General features: G+C 41.2%; 1 protein-coding gene across 2 annotated transcripts in view; it reads left to right on the forward strand.

Moving 5' to 3' along the window:
* TBX20 (T-box transcription factor 20) overlaps positions 1 to 23569 on the forward strand; it is a 57426-nt gene extending 33857 nt beyond the window's left edge. The window contains exons 8-10 of one of the 2 annotated variants that reach the window (XR_005827643.1): positions 692 to 3238; positions 12133 to 12136; positions 23557 to 23569. Coding sequence is in view for 1 of the 2 variants with exons in the window: in XM_040592596.1 (XP_040448530.1) it covers positions 692 to 1032 (341 nt within the window). In the remaining variant the exon portion in view is untranslated. Of the gene's footprint in view, positions 1 to 691; positions 6482 to 12132; positions 12137 to 23556 lie in introns of those variants that run through there. The other variant, XM_040592596.1, reaches the window with a different exon arrangement.
* The last annotated feature ends 1595 nt before the right edge of the window (positions 23570 to 25164 follow it).

Consider the following 25164-nt stretch of genomic DNA (forward strand, 5'->3'; position numbering starts at 1 on the left):
CATGTTTTTAATGTTTTTGTGCATTTCACTTAAAGCCTCACATCTTTTACTATGATTTGGCATTAGTCTTGTTTCTTAGAGCACTGTACACAGTTGGGAAAACAACAGATGTTCTGACATGCTAGAATTTTTTGTTCTGTGTTTTAGAAAAAGTCAGGTTGATTGAAAAGATGCAGTGTTGACACGTTTTACTGGAAAAAAAAAAAAAAGAAAAAAAAAAGAAAAAAGGAAAACTTATGATGCAATTTTTTCTGCATTTTTGCCAGACTGAAATTTTAGAAAAAAAATAACCAGTTCTACCGAGGATGATGTAAAAAGCTACAAGCATGTCTTCAAAACAGGGAGACCTCACATCAGAGTAGAAGCTTCAGTGTTTAGTGGCAGCATTACGAAGTTCTTCAATGTTTAATACCAAAAATGTTCGACAGGCAAAGCTGACTTTACTGTTCAGGTGACTGCAACCAGCTCCTTAAAATGAAAATTTTTCTTAAGATGTAGTGATAAAAGACAGCAACTGGCAAATAATATAAAGAAAGCTGTAAGGAGAAAGAAGTATTTGGGAAGTATTTCCCATGACAACTTGTCATCAAAATCAGCCTTGCATTGAAAGACCCGTTTTCTCCCTTTATGCTGTTGTTTACCAGTGTGTGTGGCAGTGCAAACATCAGCCGTTCTTTCTCTTTGCTTGCAGGGTCAGCCTTCACAACATCTGATAACCTGTCCCTCAGTTCCTGGGTATCCTCCTCGACCAGTTTTCCTGGATTTCAGCATCCACAGTCTTTGAGTGCCCTGGGTACCAGCACTGCATCTATAGCTACACCCATTCCTCACCCAATCCAAGGATCTCTGCCTCCGTACAGCCGCCTGGGAATGCCTCTTACACCCTCTGCTATAGCCAGCTCCATGCAAGGTAGTGGCCCCACTTTCCCTTCCTTCCACATGCCTAGGTACCACCATTATTTTCAGCAGGGTCCTTATGCAGCTATCCAGGGACTGCGTCACTCCTCCGCAGTGATGACGCCATTTGTATGAGTGATGTAAGACAAGAGAAACATGATGAGATTTGAAATGTGCAAGCTTGGTATGAAAAATACAAGGGACCTTCCTGAAAGGCCTGTGGCAGGAGTGCTGAACTCGTAACAAACCAGCTAAGAAAATGCATTATGGATATAGATTCCTCCGCTGAGGGATCTCAAGAAGAGAGCATGCAGCTTGGAGCTGCTCACAGATCTAGGTGTAACACAGCTGAAATGGATCCCAAAGTAAATCCCCAGGATTTTTGGTCGCGTGCAGCTTGTTCCAAAGGTGCATTATACCTAGCGGAAAGAGATTACGTTTATGCAGCAGTGTACAAATTAATTGTGTATAGGTCTTTTTTTTTTCATATGCTAGAATAATTCTGAAAAAGGCAATACTCTTACTCATCTTCATCTCTTCTTGTGACTGATGAGCATCTAAACAGAAAAATGTATTGCTATAACTTTGAGCATGTTTTAGGCTATCAGCACACACTTGCTGGGAATGGGACAAAGTGGAGAAGACCACTGTCCTTTTTAAAAGACTGGCTTATATTCACCAGAAGCAGTATTTCTTAGTTGCTACTATAATCCCAAAGAAAAAATTATTAACAAGTTTTTCTTTCTTTGTTTCTTTCACAAAACACTTATCAGTTCCAAGAAAGAACTGTGTTACAGGACTGTAGAAGTATGATGTATTCTGCCCTTCATTTAAAAAGAGGTTTGATCTATATCCTAGGAGGAGCAATTTAACTGTCTATTAAGGTATGATGAAGGAAAATGTTGATTTGGGAAAAGCTGTCACTTAAAAAACCAAGATACCAAATCTTTAAATCAATGCTTGTTTGCTGCTGTGCTTGCCACTGAAGACCTGTTTCTAGCTGTAAATGTGTACCAAGTTAACCAGATTTCAGGCTAGATCAGTCTGCAGACTCTCTACATCAAACTGTAATCAAGGGGCTGGTATCAGATGAGTGACATTGGAGTATCCTTCTATTTGTTCTGATTTTCTTGGGTTTGGTCATGGCTGTTATTATACAAGCTCTTTGGCCAGGAAAACGAGGGTTGTAATGTGTGCTTTCCCATGTCCCCCCTATATTGGGAAAATACCAGCGCAGAACTTCACATGTAATTTTTTTTCATTCTCGTCTGTATTTTTCAGTTAGTAATTAGGGTTCTCATTCAAGTACTGCCCACTTTTTCCAGTACATTATGTTTGATGCAATAGAGGAACCATAGAGGTATAAGAAAAAATGACCTGTTTGCAGAGAGCTAGCGTGAATCCTTTGCACTGCTGGAAAGAGTATCAGCGCAATGCTAATTTTCTGCATGGTGGGAGCTGGGATTTCACTGTAAAAAAGTCAGCACAGAGTTTCTGTGTAGAGTGGCATCCAAGTTACAGAAGATAACAGATCTACTGTTAAAAAAACCCTAGCAATCCAATCTCATATATTAAAGATCCGTGTAGAGCTGGAACACTGAATGGAAAGCAGAATTTTTTGGCATTATTCTCTACTTTTGACCAGTGTGTGTTGGTATCATATGGTAAGAAGCAGAGCACAGTATGCTGAGTCACCTACCTCCCATCTCTGTGAAGTGCAAGGCAAGTCACGCACCTCATCTTACGTGCCCCATCACACAGAGCAATGACAGCCTCCCAGGCTTTTCCTAATTTCTGTTGTGGGCCAGTACTTGCATCCCACAGATAAGGTCCATCTGTATGTATTTCACAGTAGCTGAATTTAAAATCTTGCCAAATTGGCCATTTCAATCACTTCAGCTATCTGCAGTATCATCCCGATTTCCCTTTACTCACTGTTGGATATGCTGATAAAAAACAGCCTGAGGCAATTTGCAACTTCTGTGGTCTGTATGTGAATAAAACAAACCTACATTTACAGTTTCTGAGTTCAGAGCTACTACAAAGAGTTCCATAAGTTAATATAATAGGCCAAGCTCTGCAGTATTTAAATGGCTTAGAATCAGACACTGAATTTGGCTTGATGTATCCAAATGTTAGATTTTGCTCCAGGCTATCAGATTCACCTGAAAAGTGCATGTTGCAAGGTTGAGTCTACCCATTTTGATATAAACCCCCTATTTTTCAGGAAATTAGATTATATTGGCCCCACAGCAACATAACTCTCCAAGTACATACATGATTCCATAGAAAGAAGAATTTCACAGGAGATTTGGAAGAAATTTTTTATCCCTCTCCTCCAGTTACTTGACTTCTCTTAGAGCTGTATGAAGGCTTTATGACAACATGCACTAAAGCCTGTAGGGAAATCCGATTTCTTTTATCTGTTTCCTTCTGCAGCTCCATTAACTTATCTGGAATTGCAGGGGATATGGTTAGGTTCAGAATTCAAGCCAGTAGCTTTAATGCTGATACTTCTATCAGGAAATGGTCAAGTCGGTAGGCAGCTTTGAGATGACTCCAGAACTAAGTTTGAACAGGTAGGCTGATTTGGACGATCTTTACAAGTCACACAAAGCCTGCTCATATATTGACCTGCCCTTCCTTCGTGAAGAAAGTTCAGAGAAAGAAACAGTACAATCTCTGTAGCCCTGCCCCAGTCCCCGTTCTGAAAACACCAATATTTGGCAGGCAGAAATGCCCCAGATACTGTTTCACAGAAAATACCGCAGGCTTTTCCTGGAGAACAAAACTGGATTTTAACAACATTGTTTACAAAAATATCAAATGATAGACAAGTGCTTTTCATTATGAATTAAATGGGATTCATATCTGAAAAAATACGGCAGTAGACTGTCCCTGTAAAAAAACATGACAAGGCCAATTCCTCATTCATGTTCTCTGTGTTGAGTTTCATACTGTAGATGGATGCAGAATGAACTACCTGACAAAATCCACAGCTTGTTTTTTCCAGTCAGATCAAGTCTCTTTCAATGTGCTCATCCCTCTTTGTTCTGCTCTTTGGAATATGCTGCTCTCCAGTGATTTAATTCCTTTGCATCAGAAACCCACCGGGTTCCGCGCTAATACAGAATCATGGGCAGATCCCAAGCAAGGGAATGAAGGCAGCTTGTGAGGGTCTTCTCCAGGAGTAAGGTCAACGGGTATGTCCAGTTCTCCTCTCCCCATCTTTGCCCTCACAATCCTACCAACAAAACCTGTTGCATAGAGGTGAGGTTGAAGGGATTAAGTTCACAGAGACCACAGGACACCCAACAATGATGTCCTGCCACCTGGCCAGGTGTCTTCTCCCTGTCCTTCTCTCCTTCCTGGGGGCAGGGGGCAGCATGGGAGTGATTCCAGGGATAAAATTCCTGCCCACTGAAGCCAACTGCAGATTTCTTGACTGTAACAGAGGTGGGATTTCATTCAACATTCTCACCTGAAAATAAAGTCTAACTGTAAGAACAGTCTGTAGTGACAGCAACAATATAGGAACTCCGCAGAAAAGACTAAACCTCCAACTACATCAGCTTTAGCACTGATTTTACAACTGGAAGAAAATGAATGTAAATTTGTAATTAATTGGTTAAAGAGTGAAATTGCTTTCCTAAAAAATATTTTCTGTACTACTTTGACAATAACTCAGTAATTTATTTAAGGAGTTGCTGTACTGCTGTCAAAATCGTATCACTTTCAGGACAGCACATCTGTTGCTGGTAGATGGTCTAGGAATGCCAAACATAACCTAGAGTTCATTTTTCAATATAATTCACATTCTATATCCCACGAGAAGTGCTCTTCACCTTCATGAGCTCTCTTGGCTGAGCAAACTGGTGCTGGTTTATGTTGTTGGGTGTTTTTTTAAGAAGGGTGGAGAGAACATGTCTGAATATGCTTTTCAAAGAGAATGATAAAATCATCCTCCAAAGTGTTACAAGTTCTTTCGAGTGTTTTCTGGATTACCCTTTTATCCATAGATAGTCAACAGCCTCAGGTCTTTCATCCAACAAAAGCATCCCAAAGACTAACAAAGCTGATGTAGATGCATTTGTCTGGATTTCTTTTGTTTCTGCTTTTGGACAGCCCTGAGAGAAGCTAGACATAAAAAACATTTTAAATTTGTCGTTTGGTTTGCAGCGTTGCTTTTTATGGCCTGAGGCACTGTCAAGGACAGAAATTGAATGACACTGGGTTTCAGTGGTACTCTTCTAGGTATAAACTGACAAACAAGCATAGACCAAGTGGATAAAGGTACTGAGTTTCTAATGGAAATGCTTCTTCCTGAGTTCAAAGATGTTAAATTGTATGATAGCTAACTTACTTGCTAGTACAAACTACAAAATCCAATTGCAAATTTTCTCCCAGAAGGCTTTATCCATGGAGGCTGGGGCACTGCATGAGCGTGTACACATAAGAAGATGCTGCTGCTTCCAACATCCAGCAAACACTAACCAGTATTTGAAAATAAACCTCTTTTAAACTCATAACATTTGGGCTGGCAACTTAATTATTATGCCCTACATCATCTTCATATGTGTGTATACAGGGAAACAGAAATATTAATGAAAATATTGCAAAAACTTGGGGAGCTTCCCAAAACTTTAAGTAAATATAAATTGTGGTTATTTACCCTCGATAAGGGGCAAAAGCAACAGTGAGATCAGTGTGATGCTTAGGGCTCCTTATCCGGGAGGGCGTTGTGGCCACAGCGCTTACACTCATCACCTGCAGAGGGATGATATTCACTCACTGCAAGATTAATTTGGGTTTTAGTAAGATTTTATTCTCACTATTCCATACAGAGCATTTTCGGCTGCAGGAGATGTGGTTTCTTTACTAATCACTTACTTGCTGGCCAGAGGATTTATGTATTACTCTGTAATAAACTGTCCTTGCATATAGTCTCTAGTTTATCAAATGACAACTTCTTTTTCTTTATTTTATCTTTTTAAAAGAAAACTAAGCAGTGATTTAAGTAAACTCTGAAGTAACTTCTATAATAGTTTGACAAAAAATACGGTTTGCTGTATTTTACCTTTAGCACATTTAAAGAATCTTTTCTTTCTTTTTTTTTTTTTTTTTTTTTTTTTTTTTTATTGTACCTTCAGAAACATGAGGAAAGATTTAATTTAGAAATAAGGAAGGTAAAAAACTGGATGTAACCTCTTTAACAGAATGTACCACAGTTCTTCTGTTTGCTGTGTTGACTTTGTTGTTTATAATGCATTGCGTGAGCACATTCACCATGTACTGAAGTGTGTGTTTGTGTGTATGGGGTGGGGGTAGGGGGAAATCTTTTTATGGAAAAAGAAGTTGTGAACATAAACTATGAAGCAACATCTAATGAAAAGTTTCTTTTTAAGTGCAATATATTTATTTCTGCTAGAAATATAATATCAACATTATGTAATATTTGAAGCATTAAATGTTATTTGTAAACAGCTTAAAATTATATATATATATCACAAAAAATGTACAGAAGTGCAAATGTGTGGATATTCAGTTTCTTTCATTAAAATATTGGGTGTTTTGATATATCATTCTTATTTAGCCAAATCTTTCTGCTTCTGTTGTTTTTCCTCTAACCAAGTCACTGAGTACAGTGGAACCGGTGATGGATTTCTCTAAGAGTGCACAAAATCCGGTAGGGCTGCTCATCTGCAGAAGATGGTCTAAATCTTGGATCCATATGGAATGATAGTTATATTGTAGTTCAATACAATTGCAGTTTGCACATAGTTACACAAACGATTTTTTTCAAAGTGCTTTGCAATCACATTCAGAAAAGTTGCTGGTTTTGCTACCGGAGCCCAAATAAGTGGCTGAAATACGGGGTTCCCAGGATCCCCAAGATACTAAACAGAGATGTAGGAAACGTAGCCTAAAAAGAAAGGGGAAAGGAGTTAGGTCTGTTTAGTCTGGAGGAGTGAAGATTGTAGGAAGATACAATAAAAGTTTTTGAATGCATGAAGAATGTAAAGAAGCAAGGAATAATCCCTCTCCATATCTGCTGCAAGCTTTTATTTAATAGGATTTTATTTCTATTTTAATAGCATATATTAAAGCAAGGGAGAGTTACCTGAGACATATAAGATATTCAAAGAAGAGGGATAGTGAAGCACAGCAATAGATTGCCTAGAGAAGATAAAGAGCAGTGTCTATCATTGAAAGTCTTTAAGAACAGGTTGAACATGCATTAGTCAAGAACGATGTGATTAGAGCTAATCTTGCCTTAGGACAACCAAACGATCTCTTCAGGTGCTTCTGAGCTTTCTGTGAGAGCCACTCCTTAAAGCAGCTTCTGACAAAAATCCTCCTGTTGCTCCAAAAGTTTTTGTTACACACCTGCAGTTCAGCTTGTCTTCAAATTGAGATCAGCTGCTGGCTCTCGCAGTGAGTCCACAAAAGTCACTGATTCATGAAGAAATTCAATGCAACAGAGGAGCTGCAAGGGCCTGATGAACAGCAGCAGCACTGCTTTAATTTGGTTTTGTCTGTGAATGTAAGCAAGGAGAGAACAGCTTGAGGTAATTCAAATCCACTTTTAACTATGCTGAGTTGCAACTATGTGTTAATGTATCTCTTTTACATTTGGAATATATGAAAATGAGGACAGATAACTGAGCTGTAAGCACGTATGATGCCTTTTGTCTCTGCATGCTATTTTTATGTCATCTTCTCTCACGGATATTCACTGCTGTGGAAGTCTTTTGCTTAACCTCAGGCTAGGGGACTTTCTTGATTACGTGTGAAACTCAGCACATACATTGGTACTTCCCGAGTCAGGGATATTGGCTGTATGCTGGTCCAAGATGCAGTCGCACCAGGGGCCTCGCTGACATCAGCAGGCATGCTTGCTTGAAGTTACATCCCTGCCTAAGTATTTTAGTGGTTCTGCAATGGTAAAATTCCTTGTGCCTGGTAAAAGACCTTTGGGAACAAGTTGTCGGTGCAACAAACACCCATGTAATTGGAGCCTTTATTTGCTGTTGTCCAAAGAGAAACCAGGGGATTAAATAAAGGGAAGATTCTGAACTGCCTCCCAGTAGGGCTACTCTGAAAAGACTGCTGACTAGTCATGATGATTGTGGGATACCTTGTGTTTCACATTTGGAAAACAGATCTGTAGCCAAATTACCTATCTTGGAGATAAGTGGTGCAGAAAAATGATTTGGAGAGTGATATTTTCTAAACTTTCTGCACAGGAGTGTGATGAATGCACTAATTTCATGGTATGCTAGAAATATGGAACAACAAATGGCCTTTTGAATGAGTAAAAAGACCATTCCAAATACAAAAAATGTTGAGATTATACACCACCAGTACAATATATAAACTAATAATAGTCAGTAATGATAATTCTAAGAATAAACAATTAAACTGTCAGTGATCTAGTGCCCCAGATCCTAATTAAAGTTCATAATTGCAGTGATGCTCTAGGGACCTTTGTGGGAACTACAGAAGCTGGTCCATGTTGTCCATGGTAATAACCAGAGGGACTAAGAAGTCTACCAGGAAAGTTTGTCAGAGTGGTGTATTTTTAAGAGTAGGATGGTAATTAAAATGCAGAGACAATTAGATAATTCACCACATTTTCAGCTCTGTTAATCTAAAATGCAGTTTTATCAAGCAGACCCAGCAAAATCTGGTATTTTTAAGGCTTTTTAGGTTGGAAAACAGGCTTAATACAGGGACTGCATTGACTAACTAATTTGACTTAAAATCAAGCAACTGTGCTGTATCATTTTGGTCTGTTAGTTGACTTTGAATAGTTTTTATTCTCATTGTGTGTGAAGCCTGCCAGGAATATGGGCAGTAATTTTTGAGTGGCTTCAGGTTTCTGCATCCTTAGAGAACCTCCCGGGTTTGAGTCATGTTTTTACCAACTTTGTAAGTACCTGCTTTGAAGTTCTGCACTCTCCTGTGTTTGGAGAAGGGTGGTTAGCAGAAACGGTGATGAGATGAATGATTACCCTTCAGATATGCAAGGGTCACTCAGCTAGCTTTTTGCCTGTTTCAGTTTAGCCACCTATTGCAGGGGAACAGCTCAAACAGTAAGATGAATTAAAGAAGGGCAAACGCGCTTGCAATCAGATCTGTAATTGATGATATTTGGAACAAATAACTGCCCAAAAGCTGGAGATGAACATTCCCTCCTTCAAGGTATTCCTTGAACAGCTGCAGCTTTTCTCTGTTTAGGTCCTTAACTTCTGGTCAGTTGTTGGGAGATTCATAGAAGGGATGAAGTATGTAGCAGAAAATCTGTGTGTTTTACCTGCATCAGAAGTTTGCTACCTACTCTTTCAGAGGCAACGCATTCACACATCATTGTCACCTCAAACCAGAATTACTGTTGTGCTTTTTATCTGGGTCTCTGTCTTAAGGTGCCTTAAAATGTCCTGAAAGCAATTATAGGGAGTCGGAGAAGTTAGTGATGTCTTTACTTGTAGTCCACACTGTCTTCCAGTCAGCTTCTAGTGACAATGCATACCATAATTTTAACTATAAAATACTAAATCGTTCAGGTATTTGGTGTCATCAGAATCTACTCTCTTTCTCTTTGAGTTCTCACAGAGCTGGGATAAATTGTGATTCTTAAAGTCTGTGCTTAAAAGGGGTTGCTGGAATTGGATGCCTTCAATCAGGGGTCTTTCTAACAAAAATCATTCCTCCTGTCCTGTCTGTGCCTGCATTTTTGTATGCTTTTTATGAGACCAAATGTCTATCGGCCTTCACTGGTGTTCTGTGGTGTGAAAGCTGAGAGTGAGAGAGAGCAGGTTTTTTCTCTTCATCTTTCTCCCTGTCTTAGTCATGGTTGATACATAGTAACTTACAAATTTATTATTATTTCTTCCTGTGCTCTCTCATGGATCAAACCCAAGGCAGCCAACAGAAGAATTAATTTTTATCTTGATGCAAATCGTTGGCTGTAAAATTTGCATTGATAAGATCTGAACGTGTACCCAGGGCTTTGGAATGGCAGGCTTCAATTACCGTACTCTGAATGTCATAGCTTTTAGACTCGAGACAGCAGTCATACTACTCCTCTTCAATGATACTACAAATAAGTCAGTAGTACTCAGGAGATTTACCAGCCTGACTTTATTTAATCACTCCGCTTTCAGCTAACATAGTCACCCTAAACAGTGCATTTCCAGAGGATGATTAGATTGTTTCAGATGGTTAAAGACTTGGTCTGCCTCTGCTCTTTCATTTTACAATGCACTAGGAACCTTGTATATTTTTGTATGAACATATAAAAGTCTTAACACTTGTGCCCCCCCATTTCCTTTACAAGGCTTCAAACACTTCAGTTGTTCTTAAATAAATTAATATGTACCGTATAGCCTACCTAGCACTGAAGACAACTTCGTGTGGTTTCCAGCAGTTCTGGATGGACAACTACTTGTGTTTTCAGTCACAGAAAATGTTTTCCCTGCTACAGGCCTGATGATGGAAAACAAGGAATATTATAGGCTGAGATTTCAAAGCCATTACAGCTGTAGATGCACAGCTCCCACTAATTTTAGTAAGACTCATGCTTCTAACTCCTGTTTTGAAAGTCTTTGCTATAGCGTTTGCTATTTTGAAAGGTTTATGTTTTTTTAGAGACCAGCCTAAATGTTTCAGCATCCCTTCCTGAAACCGTGTTTTAAAGCTGCTTTTGCTCCATGCCATCATATCAGGCCTTTGTTCTCCTGTTCTTTCAACCTCAGCCAAACTGTTAGAGAACACATGGACACTTCCTTTTTATTTGCTACCTCAATAATAAGGGCACTCATCTAAGTTGCAGAGGTTAATTTATCTTTTTTGATTGTTTGTTTGTTTGTGGGGTTTGGGACACGTTTGCTCTTGTGGTTCCTCCTCTTAGGGGCTCAGTTTTTTCGTGCTTTGCAGAATAGCCTACGTACCTCTCTCAAAGGTAGAGCTGCCTTCCCAACAATACAGGCAAAACTGAGTTTTGCTGTCCAAAATATGAGGGATGGGCTAGAGCTGCCTTGCTACAGAAGAGCCTGGGAGAAGTCAGAATGCAAAATCACATGAATGGAGTGTAGGATTAGCACGTTCTTACAGCAGTTAGCAATCGGTGCCTCCAGCTCTGCTCCTGAGCTGTTGCTGCTGCCCTGCATGTTTAAGTTCCCCCCCCCCCCAGCAAAAGCAATATACTTTGCTCTTCAGGGCTTTGGGATAGGCAGCAGATCTGGGGCTGCTCTGTCCCCACCTTGTCCACAAACATAAACACACAGGCTATTTGATGTTAAGGAAATGCCTTGTCAGCTTGTGCCTGGAGCCACTCAAGACTCTGGATTCCCCCCATGATCTAGGAGCCTAGAAACGTAAGAACTTCGAGACTCTTTCACACATATGAAAACTTATGACTTACAATATTTTTAACACTTGTATTATTCTGGAAATGTGAATCCACAATGCAGCTGTGATGAGATGGACACTCACCAGAATGAGCACAGTGGAAAAACTAGAAAGACATAAATAGCAACTGTCCGGATGCTACAGTAGAAATAAATTGGAAGCTGATCATAAGATCCAAGTGGGCATTTAGAGTTAGTGTAAATAGAAATACCAAATTAAGCAAATAACATGTAATTTTGAGATGAATTGCTCTATGTGCCAAGCATAAAACTTTGCACTGACTATGCTCTGTATGATAACAAGAGAACAGGGGAGACATTTTAAAACCTAAAATCACATGAGAAATTGCAAACCACAAAAAAAAGAGTACTTTACTAGAAGTCATGTGCAATATGATCATAAACAAAACTGCAGTATGGCTAAAGACAACTCTAGCTTAGGATAAAGGTTTCCATTATCACGTAACCTGCAGAAAAATCAGATTGTACATCCAAGTTTCAGCTACATTGGATCCTCATTGAAGAAAATGTTAAAAATCACCTGTATGAGCATGCTAAAGCACAGGATAAATGAATGCTTATCCTAATTTCTATGTTAGAATGCACAGAACTCCCTGTTTACTATTTTTGTTCTGGAGTATGTCCACATAAAATAACTTGCATGGCTGAGGCTAAACCAGTTATTCAGACACACAAAGACAACAAATGAGACAACAATAATGGATTTCTGCTTTATCTGTGATTCATGACAAGGGCTAAGCATGCATCCAGATGGAGAAATTATTCAGAGAAGACAAAAAAGACCCCAGAAAAGGAAATGGAGAACTGTGTATCATCTTCATTTAAATAATGAAAGCCATAAGAATTAATAAGTGCACCAAGCTGTTGGAATAAAATTGAGAAAAGAAACAGAGCTCCACAAAATTTCCCCCTCCCCGCTGAATATGACATAAATAATGTTAGAATGAACAATGACTTCATTTTTGTTTCGCTCCACATTTCACTGATGTTGAATTAACAAATGCCTTAAAATAGATTTGTCCATGTGAAGTCACTTTGAAAAGTAGCACTTGCACGAAGCATTTTAAGCTAGCGAGGAAATTGCAAGTTAAAAAAAAATAAAAAAATCAAGCCTTTGCAGAAGTACTACGTGTGGTTTGTACTTTTGCTAGTAAAGAAAGTAATGATTCTTAACAGTGATAAAGTTCAGGCACAGATCTGATTCTACAAGTGCTAAGTGTCTTTCTGATGGAAAGGACTGTAGCAGGGAGCTTCTTCACGAAACACAAATGTGGTTTCAGCTCTTTTTACTGGATTTCCTTATTTATATCTAAAAGATGTTATAAACTAGTTGTTCTACTTTGCTCCACCCAACCTCAATTGGATCAGATATCCAGATGTAGAGCTGTAAGGTACAAGACATTTTAAATTTGAATATGGGGTGGCTGCAATCCCTGTAACCTGATTTTAAGACTAAAACATTTCTTTTCAGCATTAGAGCACCTTGTTTTCCTCTGCAAGAGACCCTCTAATTCTTATTTTGTAATTTGATTGTGAATTTTGAAATGTTTCACTTTTTTTATTAAAAGCATGCCCATAAGAAACGAAATATCACAAGAACCCCAGCTTCAATAAAAAAAATAAATGGGGAGGAATAGGTGAAATCTGCTTCAAAATTCATAATAATAATATCTAAACCACCTCATGATACTTGTTAGGGCATTACTTTTTTTCTTTTAATATTTGGTACTGGAAACAGCAAAATAGTTTTTGCTGTTGTTGCTATGCCAGCAAATACATTTATTTCTAACAAATTATTCCAGTTATATAACCAAAACAAACAATGACAGCAAAAGTGACTTTTCACTTTTCACTAAGCTGTACTTAGACATCTAAAATAATGAGCTTGTGGCTATTTTTTGGCTGGCTGATGAACTGGAAAAATCGGGGGAAATTAATTCAGAATTAAATGAAAATGCAAAAATTGGATTTGGAGGAGTATAAAGGGCTGATTTAAAAGAAGAACAGGAAGAACCACTCATTCCAGGTGAATGCACAATGTTGTGTTCATTGAAAATATATGACTGTCCTCAGGTTAGTTACCATTCTTCCTCATTTATTTACATCAGTTTCAAAATGCTTTATCACCTATCAAAGCTACTTTTCTTTTTTTTTTTTTACTTGTGGTATAGTTTCTTCTTCTTATTTCCAGCTGAAAATCATTTGGTCTGAGTTAGAAACTCATTTCCGTTTCCAGGAACCAGATCTTTCTTTTTACAAATTCACTTATCACTGAACTTCTCAGCCATGTGGGGTCCTAAGCCACCCTCCTTCATTTGAATATCTAATTTTAACATTATTATACATTGCCATTCCCTCACGCGTCTTATTGTCAGGTGCCAAAAAAGCATCCTAACAAACCCCCCTGCCCTAACATCAAGTTGCAGTCCTAACTGCTATAAAGGCTGAGACTATATATAATTTCACACACCTTTCTGTGGTTTGCTGTGGTGGATTTACATCCTTTTTTGCACATGCAAGATCAGCGCTTTGAGGGCGGCTGCTCCTTCCCTGTTGCTCCGGAGGATCTTGCACTGTGAAGGGTTGGTTCTGCTGGAGGGTGGGGGTGCCCTATGTGCACCCCGTGCTGCAGCCCTGCCTTTTGCCACTGGCCTCCTTTTGCAGGGAGAGACACCGTTCCCTCTTGCGTGCTCTGCTTGGGGTCAACAGCTTACACTGCCCCACCGCCAGCCTGTCTCCCTGCCATGCTTTGCAGTTCCAGGGCTGGGTTGTGCTGTGGGGGGACAGCCGTTGTGCAGCTGAAATGCAGGGGTGTCAGGGGGGCTCAGTGCAATTCAAAGCTTCCAGCTGCTGCAGCATGGCAGAGAAACAGGCTTGAGGCACGGTAAGGTGTCAGGTGTTGACCCCAAGCAGAGCACGCAAGAGGGAACCACGTCTCTCCCTGCACAAGGAGGCTGCTGGCAAGAGGCTGGGCTGCAGCAGCTAGAAGCTGTGTTGTACCAAGCCCACCCGACGCCCATGCGTGCAGCTGGTGGTGCGGGACGTCCCCCCACAGCACAGCCCTGCCGTGAATCTTCAGAGCTGAGGGAAAGGCTTCCAGCCCAGATGGAACCCATCGGATGGAGGTCACTCCGGGACCTTCTTGCGAGGGAGCAACCGGCCCAGCAGGCAGCAGCAGGGGCCCAGCACGCACCTTCACAGCTTCACCTCCGGCGACAGTGAGTGCGCCCCCCCGACCCCGTGCCCTAGCAGCCCGGCCTGAAGCGGGGCAGTCACGGGAACAGTTCCCATCTTGGCTTCTAACCAGGAGCTGCCGGCCCTGGGGCACCGTCCCGTCCCGTCCCGTCCCGTCCCGTCCCGTCCCGTCCCGTCCCGTCCCGTCCCGTCCCGTCCCGTCCCGTCCCGTCCCGTCCCGTCCCGTCCCGTCCTCGCCCCCTGCCGGCCGCCGCTGCCCGCGCAGGCTGTGCGGGTGGCCCGGCCCGCGGCCCCGGCGCGGGGAAGGTGGCAGGAGCGAGCGGGGAAGGCGACGCATCAGCACGGGGGGAGAACGGCTCCGGCGCAGCCAAAATTCGCCGAGTGCCCGGGTGCCGTTACCGGCATTCCCCACGCTGGGGCCCGCCGGCCGTTCTTCCCCCAGCAGCCTGCTCCGTCGCTGCTGCAAAGTTCCATTGCACCGCTCCGGCGGGCGCTTCCCACCCGGCAGGGAGCTGCAGCCTGCCCGCTGGGTACCTTCTCGCATTTTTTACCAGGTCCTCAGGCGCAAAACCCCTGCGGTCAGAGGCTGCTGGCCCGCCTCAGCTATCGATTTACGTTTCTTAAGTTGGTCAGGCTTTTCTCTAGTTTGCTTTTATCTTGGTAAGTTGGTTGGTTGGTTTTCCATTTATTGGTTGCATGGCATCCAGGCAGTTGTAAACTGTAATGTCTTTTTGGATTATGGATGGTAAGATTTTTAATTTTTAATTTTTTTTATTATATTTTCAGCAAATATGAACATTTTCCTGGCACAAATGCTCTCTGAACAAGAGAAAATAATTAGCTTCTATCCACATGCACTACTTCTAACTCCTTCCCAGCAGACAATACAAGTGTACTGGTCCGTATCTTAACAAAGAAGTTATCTTTTGGAACATGTACTCAACACCATCCGAGGGCAGAAAATACACAGCCTGATTTTCATTTACACAAAAGCCAATTTATAATGCTCAGGAAGCCCTGCGAGGCTTAAAGCAGATGTCTGCACCCACTTAAAGCTTTCTTTCCACACCGGACTGGCATAGCTGAATAGTTGTTCAGGACTTGCTGCTGCTGAACCGGGTAAGTGTGCCACACCTAACACCTTACTCAGGGCAAAACTATGTAGATTGCATGTTTGTGTAAAGATGCATGTGTTTTCTTTTGTGGCAGTGATTTTCATACGTTTGCAGGCCCTCTCTTTGAGTCTCAGAAAGCATGCTGACAGTAAGCTGTAAAGACATCTTGTGATTTATTCTCGTCTCAGTATTTTGTACTCTTTTCCTTCCACTGTTGGCATAGAGCTAAACTGTTATTAATACAGAAGCCATCCAAATACAAAACACACCCTACTATTGTAAAGTGTGACTGTTGAATTAAGTTATAATTGGCTAAAGAGCAAGGAATCATTTGGTATAATTAGACAAGCTCATATATTTATATACAGAGATTTATTTCTGTAGGTAACTGAGTAAAAACAATGCACTTAAGGACTTATTTTCCTATTTAATCTTAATGATTTTGGATTCTTTATGCAAGTGGACACAATGAGAGGAATGGATTCATCCCCTGAAAGGGATGAATACAGTCTCTGCTGGAGGATCAGGATGTCTTAGCTGAACTCCCTTAGTGAAATGGGAATAAACCTCTAATGAAAATACTGAAGTCCAGAGTGTGTGTCTGCCATAGCCCTGCCATCTCAGAAATAAAGACATATGTTTGACTGGTCATGGAGTTTGAATTCCTACTTTTTCTTCCAAGCCATATTAGGGGAGCTTTTCAGAAAGAGAAGAGCTAAACACCAGGAAAGAAGACTCCGATTCCATGAGTGCTACAATTACAGGGACTGTAAGACAAGTATAGGGCATCTTTGAAAAGTAAAGAAGAGGACAGAAACGTGATGGTATTTATTGAGGTAAAGCTCACAACAGGAGAAATGTAAAGATGCAGTTGCATTCCTTTTTATTGTAAGGTGTCGGTTGGTGTGAACTCCTTTGCCTTTAGCTTTCCTTTCCTTCATGCACAAGGGCTGCATTTCTTCTTCTTTTCCAGACAGTAGTGACAATGAGGAAGAAGGACCAGAAACATGCTCTCTGCAAGACTTGTTTGTGGAAGTTCTGAGGAGGAAGAGACCTCCAGAGTCAGTTCAAGAGGGGAAGGCAGCAAAAATCCATTGCGCGAGAGACAGACAGACCCACCCAATCTTGAATGTGGGCAATAGAGTGGATATTGTTCCATGAGAAAGAAACACCTATTATATCCTGGACAGAGAATGTACATACGAGGATGTCTTCTCAGTCTTGAATTACATGAAAAAATTAATTATGACTGATGGAGCTTTTACATACTGTTTCACAAATGTGAGACTTGAGGGCCTCTGGCCTACTATAAGCAGCTGGTCAGTGGATCTGGGCTCTAGGACCAAGATTCTCTCCTTCATTTAGGTATTCCCTTCTACCCCTTGCACTCCTTTAAAGACATATAAAACACTGAAAACAGAGGAACCTTTGTTGGAGTTAGGCCTCTGTTGCACTTGCCCATTTAAAGTTATGTTCCAATACCACTTTTCCTCCCTCTTTCCTTCTTTGTCCTCTGACTTTTCATTTTTTTCTTCATTTATTACCTGTTCCTCTCCAGTCCTGTTCCACATGCACAGTCCCTATTCTTAATGCTACTAGTCAGTTACTGTCACAACTCCCCTCCTTCCCTGTTACTACCTCATTTTAGATCATCCACTGTGCTTACAAAATGTATCTGTGGCAGACCCATTAGTGAAACTCTGGTGTTCGTTTAAGATCCAAGCTAGTTTTCAACTGCAAACTCAGTGTTTCCCCTTTTCTTCTCCTGCTCCCCCACCTCAAAGCAAAAGCCCAAGTAAACGTTACAGGTTTGGTCCTGCTCTTCTGCTTCCAGAGTTCTTTTTCTTGTCTTGTTTTTTTCAGGTGTTGGCAAAATCTGAAGGCGTTGTTGATGTATTTCACTGTAGAAGACTGATAATCTCAGAGTTACATAGAGCTTTCATGACAATCACCATGGAATGGCAGCTCAGGGTAAAAGCAGCATTCTCCTGGGTATACTAGGAGCTGGGTGGTCTCTAGCTCGTGGCTGGGTCAGGGGATACTTGGGATGCAATTTTTTTGTAAAGACTCATTGGGGGATTAGCTGGTACATAATAATAAAAAGTAGGGCAGGAAGAGATCTTCAGAGATCATCTCCTTGGCTCAAGTCAAGATCAGTTTATAATTAAGCCACCTCTGAAAGATGTTTATCTTATTTGCTTTTAAGAGCCTCGAACAATGGAGATTCCACAGGTCCTTTAAAGAGTCTGATGCTTAACTGTTCTTTCCTTGGAAACTGGTCCTAACATCTAACCTGACTCAGGCTGTAATTTTAGCTCTTCACTCCTTATCCAGTGCTTCTGTCTCTTCTTGTAACAGCCTTTTGCCTGTTTGAAAACTGGTATTACCTTACCTCTGATTATTCTTCTCCAGGCTATTTTCCACATCCTCCTTGTGTAGACTTCAAGGGGGTTTTCTTCTGTGTGTATGTGTTTGGTGGAGGGGGAAATCTACCTTGCAACTACCATGGCTGAAGTAAAATAAGAATGACAGTGAGGGATAAAGGAGATTAGGAGAAATCCCTATCCTTCAGTAGGTCCACATCTTTCCTAAAGTGCAGTGCTCTATCAGACACATTCCTTTAACTGAGCTCTCACCAGTACTAACTGGAGTCAATAGATGACTTCATGAGTGAGACATGAAACTCCTTTTCACATACTCCAGTGAAACACCCTGTTTTTCCACAGCTATAAAATCCTGTTGACTGATTTCACTATAATGTAAGAATTTTTTTTATCAGTTTACCATAAAGTAAGACTGTCATAATTTGCTTTGCATTCTTTCCTCTGCGATTTTTCTAATAATGCTGGCAATAAGGCTTATAATGACAGCTGAAATGTGGAGGTTCAACGCTGCTTGCAAAATGCACTTCTGCATATGCACACAGCATGTAAACAAGAAGTTGCTTTAAACCTGGTACAGGCAGTTTGGGGGTTAATAGTGGGGCAGTGAAGCTCTTTCTGTTTGAAAAGTGGGTGAATTTTTCCAAATATCGCCTCAGCAAGTAGGAAAAGGGAAACCTTTCTAGAAAGAAAATATCTTTTAGAACTTTACACCTTTTTCTCAGTCATTCTGCATTTCTCTGTTCCCCAGCACAATCCCAACAGTCTGTTCTTGCACCCAAAACCAGCATGGAAATATTCACCCCATCCAGCATACTCCTTTGCTCCTTGACAACATTTTCTCCTTCCAGTAAGTGGCAATTTTAGAATGATTCTTCCTGTGAAGTATTTCTTCAGAGAAAGCCAGGGTCACAACTGGGCCACAGTTTCCTTGCAGTGCAGCCCTGGAGCTCATTCTGGAGCCTCAACTCTACTCTGTATCAGTGAAATTACCCGTGACTTTATGATGTGGCAGTTGCATGGAAAAAATGGCTAGATAAAGACAAGTATGTCTGCTACACTTGAAATCTGCCTTCCATGCCCAGCAGTGCTGTTTGATTTTTAGTATTTTATAGATACTTTTAATACATACATGCATGCAAATACACACACATGTATGAGTGTGTGTACACTTGAAAGTGCATCGTTTAGTGAATTCTCCTCATTTTGCTATCAGACTAACATGAAAAAATGAATGCTGTACTGTAGTCAAGGCTTCAGTCCATCGTCAATATATACCTTGATATATATCATCAATGTAATGTCTCTGGAAGGAAAATCCTCTGAACTCCTACGTGTCATGTTATGGGGAATCATGCTAGAAGATCTCCTATTGGGAAACATGTGGTAGCACCTTGAGGAGCTGGAGTGGTTGTACCTGCCTCACAAAACAATAAGCCAGCTGCTGCCCTCTGAGTGCTATGAGTTGTTCTGTCAAGCTAAAAAAAATTCAGAATATGAGACAAACAGTGTATTTTAAAAAGAAGAGTTCCCCCACCCTCACATCAGCCCTTCAGCGCTGCATGCTTCTTAAAAAGTGAGCCAGGCTAGGGATTTTTGTTGGCTATAACTGCTTCTTTAGATTTGATTTCTCTGCTAAAATCAAAAGCAAGTAGGATTTTCTTATGGCAGGGTGGGCAGAGCAGCCCCTATCTTGTGTGAAGATAAATGGAGCTTTGAGGTGAGAGAGGGAGTGTCATAAGGGGTCTGTGGTTGTTTGTGAGAGGTGGGTTGGTGGGAGGGCAGGGATGGTCTCAGACTCACTTGTGGGACAGTCCAGGGGACGCTCACAGGGGCATGGAATCACCTACAGTACCTCAGGTCACTCATCAAGAGAAGTTTGCAAAGAACACCTCCATATGTAATAAGTGATTTGTATCTGCAGAGTCTGAATGATCACAAGAGCAATACAAATCTGTGGCAGATGTATTCACAATTTGTACTTGAAACACAGGCCTGATTCTTCTTACTTTGCATGTGTGTCAGAGTGCTTCCTTATGTGGAATTACTCAACATTTACAGGTCAGGTGTGATTCAAGCTCTGCGCACATCAGTGGTTTAATTTAAATTAACAGCGACTCTGACAAGCAGCCTTATCGTCAGCAAGTAATGAGTATGCCCTGGCTGACCTGTTTTCTGTCCAATTGGACAACCCAGATTTGGCCTTCTGGTCTAGATGGAAGTTTATCTTGAAACAGAAATGAATGTGTTAATTCTGGTAAACAGCCCCCCCCCTTACTCTTTTTACTGAGTGTATAAACACTCGGCGTATTGGGTGTTTAACCAAGATGATGCTGTGGTTCTCTGAAGTAAAGAGGATGCTATGGACAGTAGAGGGCGCTGTGACCTCAACAATGAACTCCAAACCGGTCCACGGTTGTACCTACTTGTCAGCACAGCAGATGGGACACAGGCAAACGCGTTTTTCCAGCTGAAAGGGAGCACCATTTCTTTCATGGTAGCCCAAGAGACTAGAGTGCTGATGTGAAAAAGTAAAGGGGGGACAGACTGATAGGTAGTGTAACACCATGATGGCTACAAACGACCTATATTTCCAACTGGAAATTTGAAAGAAAGGGACGAATTCCATCAAGTTGTTTGATGCTGTGGCACATCTTACTGTTTCAGTTTTTAAAGCCTGATTTGGGTGCTGTTATTAGCAAGGTTTCAGAATGTATAATGAAAGCACACAAATAGTCAGGACCATGCTTTGAGACATGTTATCAAAAAGCTGAAAAGGTGAGGAAGGAAACGTGGAAGACAAAAACTGCTGCTGTTAGTGACCAACAAGGACCCTATATGAGATTTTTAAAATCTTGGTGTGTAAAATTTGTATTAAGTTTAAGTTTTGTGTGGGTATAAATTAAAGGATTTGTAGCCTCAGCATATTTTTTTCTCCTCTTGATAAGGTCTCTGGCAAAAGGACCAGATTTACCAAGAAAAGATGCCCTGCAGCCCTCAAAGTAACCATGTTAGTCACTTCAGTTTGTCACAGAGAATTCACCTTTTCTCAGTCATATACAGAAAGTAAGCAACATTCCCAAGTCATGGCTTTGTCGTTGAAGGGGTGTTTGATGTGTATGATCGTCTTGCCTTTGGTCCGATCTGCCGTTTCACTTAGTTTTCCAAAGGTACTTTCTGTCACTGTCTGTCGGTAATTAGTCTGCCTCTCCTCTACCTGGTGGTGGAATCACCATCCCTGGAAGTGTTTAAAAAACATGTAGATGTGGTGCTTAGGGATATGGTTTAGTGGTGGACTTGGCAGTTCTGGGTTAACAGTTGGACTTGATCTTAAAGGTTTTTTCCAAACCTAAATGATTCTGTGCTTCTATGATTCCATTCTGTTAGTGGCAGTAAAGGATCTACTGAAGTCTTTGCTGAAATGAATATCAGGGTAAGCAAAGGGTGAAACAGAAATAAACTGGCTAACTTCTGAAGAGGCAAACTTATATCCTGCTGCTGTTTCCAATACAGCTGTCTATAAGTATTTCACAGTGGTCCACAAGCTTCTCTCACTCTCTTGCCAAAGGAGATTTGCCAGTAAATCTCCAGCAGTGTCGGTTTACTGACTTTGATATGGCAACATGTTTCAAGAGCCCTACTGTTTCTCACATCTGGCTGCTCTGGCAGCTGTTAACTGAAAAGTTATTCTGTGAGCAATTCCAGATCATTGCATTTCTCATGGTTCTGTTCTGAGTCCATTGCTGGCTTTCCCATTTTTCCACCATAAACGTTGTCCATATTCTCAGTCTCACACAGAGATCAGTCGATATTCATATGAACCTGTTCTATTGTTGCCACATAGCTCCCGCTTGTCGCTGCAAGATGCTTCTTCCATCTTCGCTGATGCACCTTTTGGCAGTAGCTACCTGAGAGACACACCAGATAAACACTGACTCTGGAAAAAATGAAGCAAAACCATGGTGGCTAGTAAATCAGGTTAGGGTAAGCTGGATCCATCACTTCTGCTTGTAATAGTGATTCTGTGGTCCTGATATAACTCACTCTGTAATCTGTTCCTCCAAATAGAAGTGTAACAAGATGCAGTTGCTGTGGCTGTGAATCACAGCATCTATGCCAAATTAGCATGACTACTCGCTGTGGCCAAATGCCACGCCGTGAGAACGTGGAGTGTACAGCAAGAGATCTTAATTTTGAAAGCTGTAAGGAGATTATGTCATGCAGAGGAGTTAAAAGTCCTCCGAACGGTGAAGAATTACAGAAACATTCCAGGCCCCGGTTGAGAGTTGATGATCCCACTCCATGCTATAAGAAGGGGCATTGGCAAATCTCCCAAATCAGCTGCTCAACAGGGCAAGTGGATGGCTGTGCTGCTTTGATTGCTCTGTCTGCAGCAAGGAAGGAGGGGTAGCTGGAGATTACGTTAAATCTGTGAGGTTCCCAGCATAGCTTATTTTGTTTTCCTGATATTCATAGTATTTCTTTTTCCTTTTTCTTTAACTTTTTTTTTTCCTTTTTTCTCTTCTTTTTTTTCCCTCCAGAACTGCAGGGAAGCATTTAAGGTGAAAGCATGAAAATGGCACTGGAAACCGAAAGCCAAGAAATCAGAAAAAGTCTGGTGGAGAGTAATTGGGTTTTCTGAGTCACTAATGTTCTTCAGTGTTATTCTGGCAGCAGGCAGTTTGAGACTTACAATCATATTTATAGAAATGAAGGAGGTAATTTCTGTGTCAAAGAAAGAAGGGTCTTCAGGACTTCTCATTCTAAAAATATGGGGGTTTTGTTGCCAAGGTAGGCAAGCTAGGTAAATTGTTCTCATTTGTTCCTAGTAGAAACAAGCTTTTGCTTGTATGAGAAGTTAGCCAGACAGGCATAGATGTTCCGTTCTATGTATTTTTATATATATATCTATGTAGTTGAAATACAACTGCAATTGCTCCAGTTATATATAGTTACATATACATATACAGTTAAAATGCAACTGAAATTTTAAAAGTCAGGAACGATAGATGTGAACAGAGATGTGCAAGTAGAGATCAGACTGCTGTATTACTAACTCACCAGGAGTGTATTTTTCCCTCTTCAGGATACAGGCAAGCATGTTTAAAGGAGTTAACTCCAGGGGGGATATTCGTATCCTGCAAAAAGAGAATTGGCCCCACAAAGCTGTTAAATAGGACGAGGTACACGCTATAACTTGGTTGCCACTATATTCTGCTGTTTTTTCCCAGCAGATTTCGTCACATACTAACTCCAAGGGCAATCCTGCTTCTTTACTTCTGCTTTAAGAGACCCCTCAGCCTTTTGTACTTCTCTTCAGCCTGGTCGTCACGAGAAGAGGTCCCAACTATTTCTCTTCTCGTAAAGTTCTTTCTTTAGGTAAGAATTTGTCTTCTCTGTGACTGAAGCTCAAGCAGAATTAATAATCAGTGAAATCAGATGTGGCCATATGGTACGGAGCTCAAAATGCTCTAACTGCCTGGCTAGTTACCTGAGGCTCCGAGCTCCACATTGCTGCAGCTATGTTGCTGTTAGCACTCAAAATGAATAGCTTAATGCTGGGTTGAGTACATCTAACCAGGCAAGAGCCACACAATTGTTTGCTGAAGAGACATACTTTCCAGGTTATGCCTTCGTTGCATGCTAACCTTGGATTAAATAAAAACCAAGGAAAGGGAGCCTGAAGCTTGCTACAATGCAGTCCTGCTATTATTAAGTCTGTTGCTGAATGTGTGAAAGTGTGGGGGATCAACACAAACTTCACAGAAGCAAAGCCCTGTGGTAGGTGGCAATAGCAGTCTCGCCACAAAATCTGCAGAATATGCTTTGAGGCAGTGCCACTGGAACAAAGCACAGCAGTACCAGAAACATTATTATAGATACAAAAAGGCAATTCTCTACCGGCCCTCTTGTTCAGATCACCTTGGGAGAGAGAAAGGGTTGGCATTGGTAATAAACTGCAAAGTGAAGGTCTCACTTGAGGCAAGAGGAAGAGTGAGAGAACTGGTTGCAAGAAACAGTACCAAAGATGAGAATGAGTGGAGGAAGAGCAAGCAAGCTCTGGACTATTTGGTAATGAGGTGTGCGAGAACTGGTAGCAAGAAACAGTACCAAAGATGAGAATGAGTGGAGGAAGAGCAAGCAAGCTCTGGACTATTTGGTAGTGAGATGTGCATGTCCAGTGTCGTGAGGAACGAATACTACTAGAGAACATATAGGAACTGCCAAGGCAATGTGTTTTACTTGCAGGGCCTGATACCTGAGGACCATGGGTTATCTCCATTGACAGTGTGTCACAACCACCATCCAACTCGGCACCCTGAGGTTGCCGATATCTGACAGAATGAGTTGGAAATATGAATAGACGGTCCCGTGATCATGGAAACTGTGTGGTCAGAGAGATAGGGAAGACCTACCAGAAACAGGAATGTTGTGTTTCCAGATGTGCTTCATCCTGGGATGGCAGAAATCTGTAAAGCAGCATTTTACAGATTTTGCTGGCCCTGGACAAAAGAAGTTAGGATAAGCTGATTAAGATGATGTCTCTGCTGTGGCCTAGTATATACCCTTCAGTGAGCTGAAAGGAATCAATCAGTTACCACGTTCCCCAGCCCCTTTTGTTATAAACAGCAAGGTTTGTGCTGGCTTACTGGGATCATTCCTTTTGCTGTGATGGGCAGGATTAGTAATGAGCTGCTGTGTATGAAATGTGATGTTGGAAATAAACATAGCACTTCTGGAAAAACATGCAGCTCCTGTGATGATATGAACTCAAGGTTTCTTACTACTCGTGTCTCTTACAGATTGAAGTAAGTGTCATTTTATTTTTAGAGGTGTACTGCTCTACTGCAGCTCTTTTGAAGTAGCATTAATGGTTTTCTTTAGCAATTCATAGTTGCTGAATACCGGCACCTTTACGTTTAAGAATGTGATATTCTGTCTTTGCATTCTTATAACATTGAAAATCCTTTGAGTTGTTTAGTTTAGTAGTACATGCCTTTGTAATCAGGTTCTGTGGGTGGTAACTTTTGAAATAAATTGCCTGAAGAGTTTTATTAAAAGAAAACAGCCTGAAGGTGATTGATTTGCTTCAGGCTGGAGCAGGCCCAGCTAATCTCAGTGGTCAAGCCATCCTACAGCAAT

The sequence above is a fragment of the Falco naumanni genome, chromosome 4 (assembly GCF_017639655.2).
Source record: "Falco naumanni isolate bFalNau1 chromosome 4, bFalNau1.pat, whole genome shotgun sequence".
Lineage (NCBI taxonomy): Eukaryota > Metazoa > Chordata > Aves > Falconiformes > Falconidae > Falco > Falco naumanni.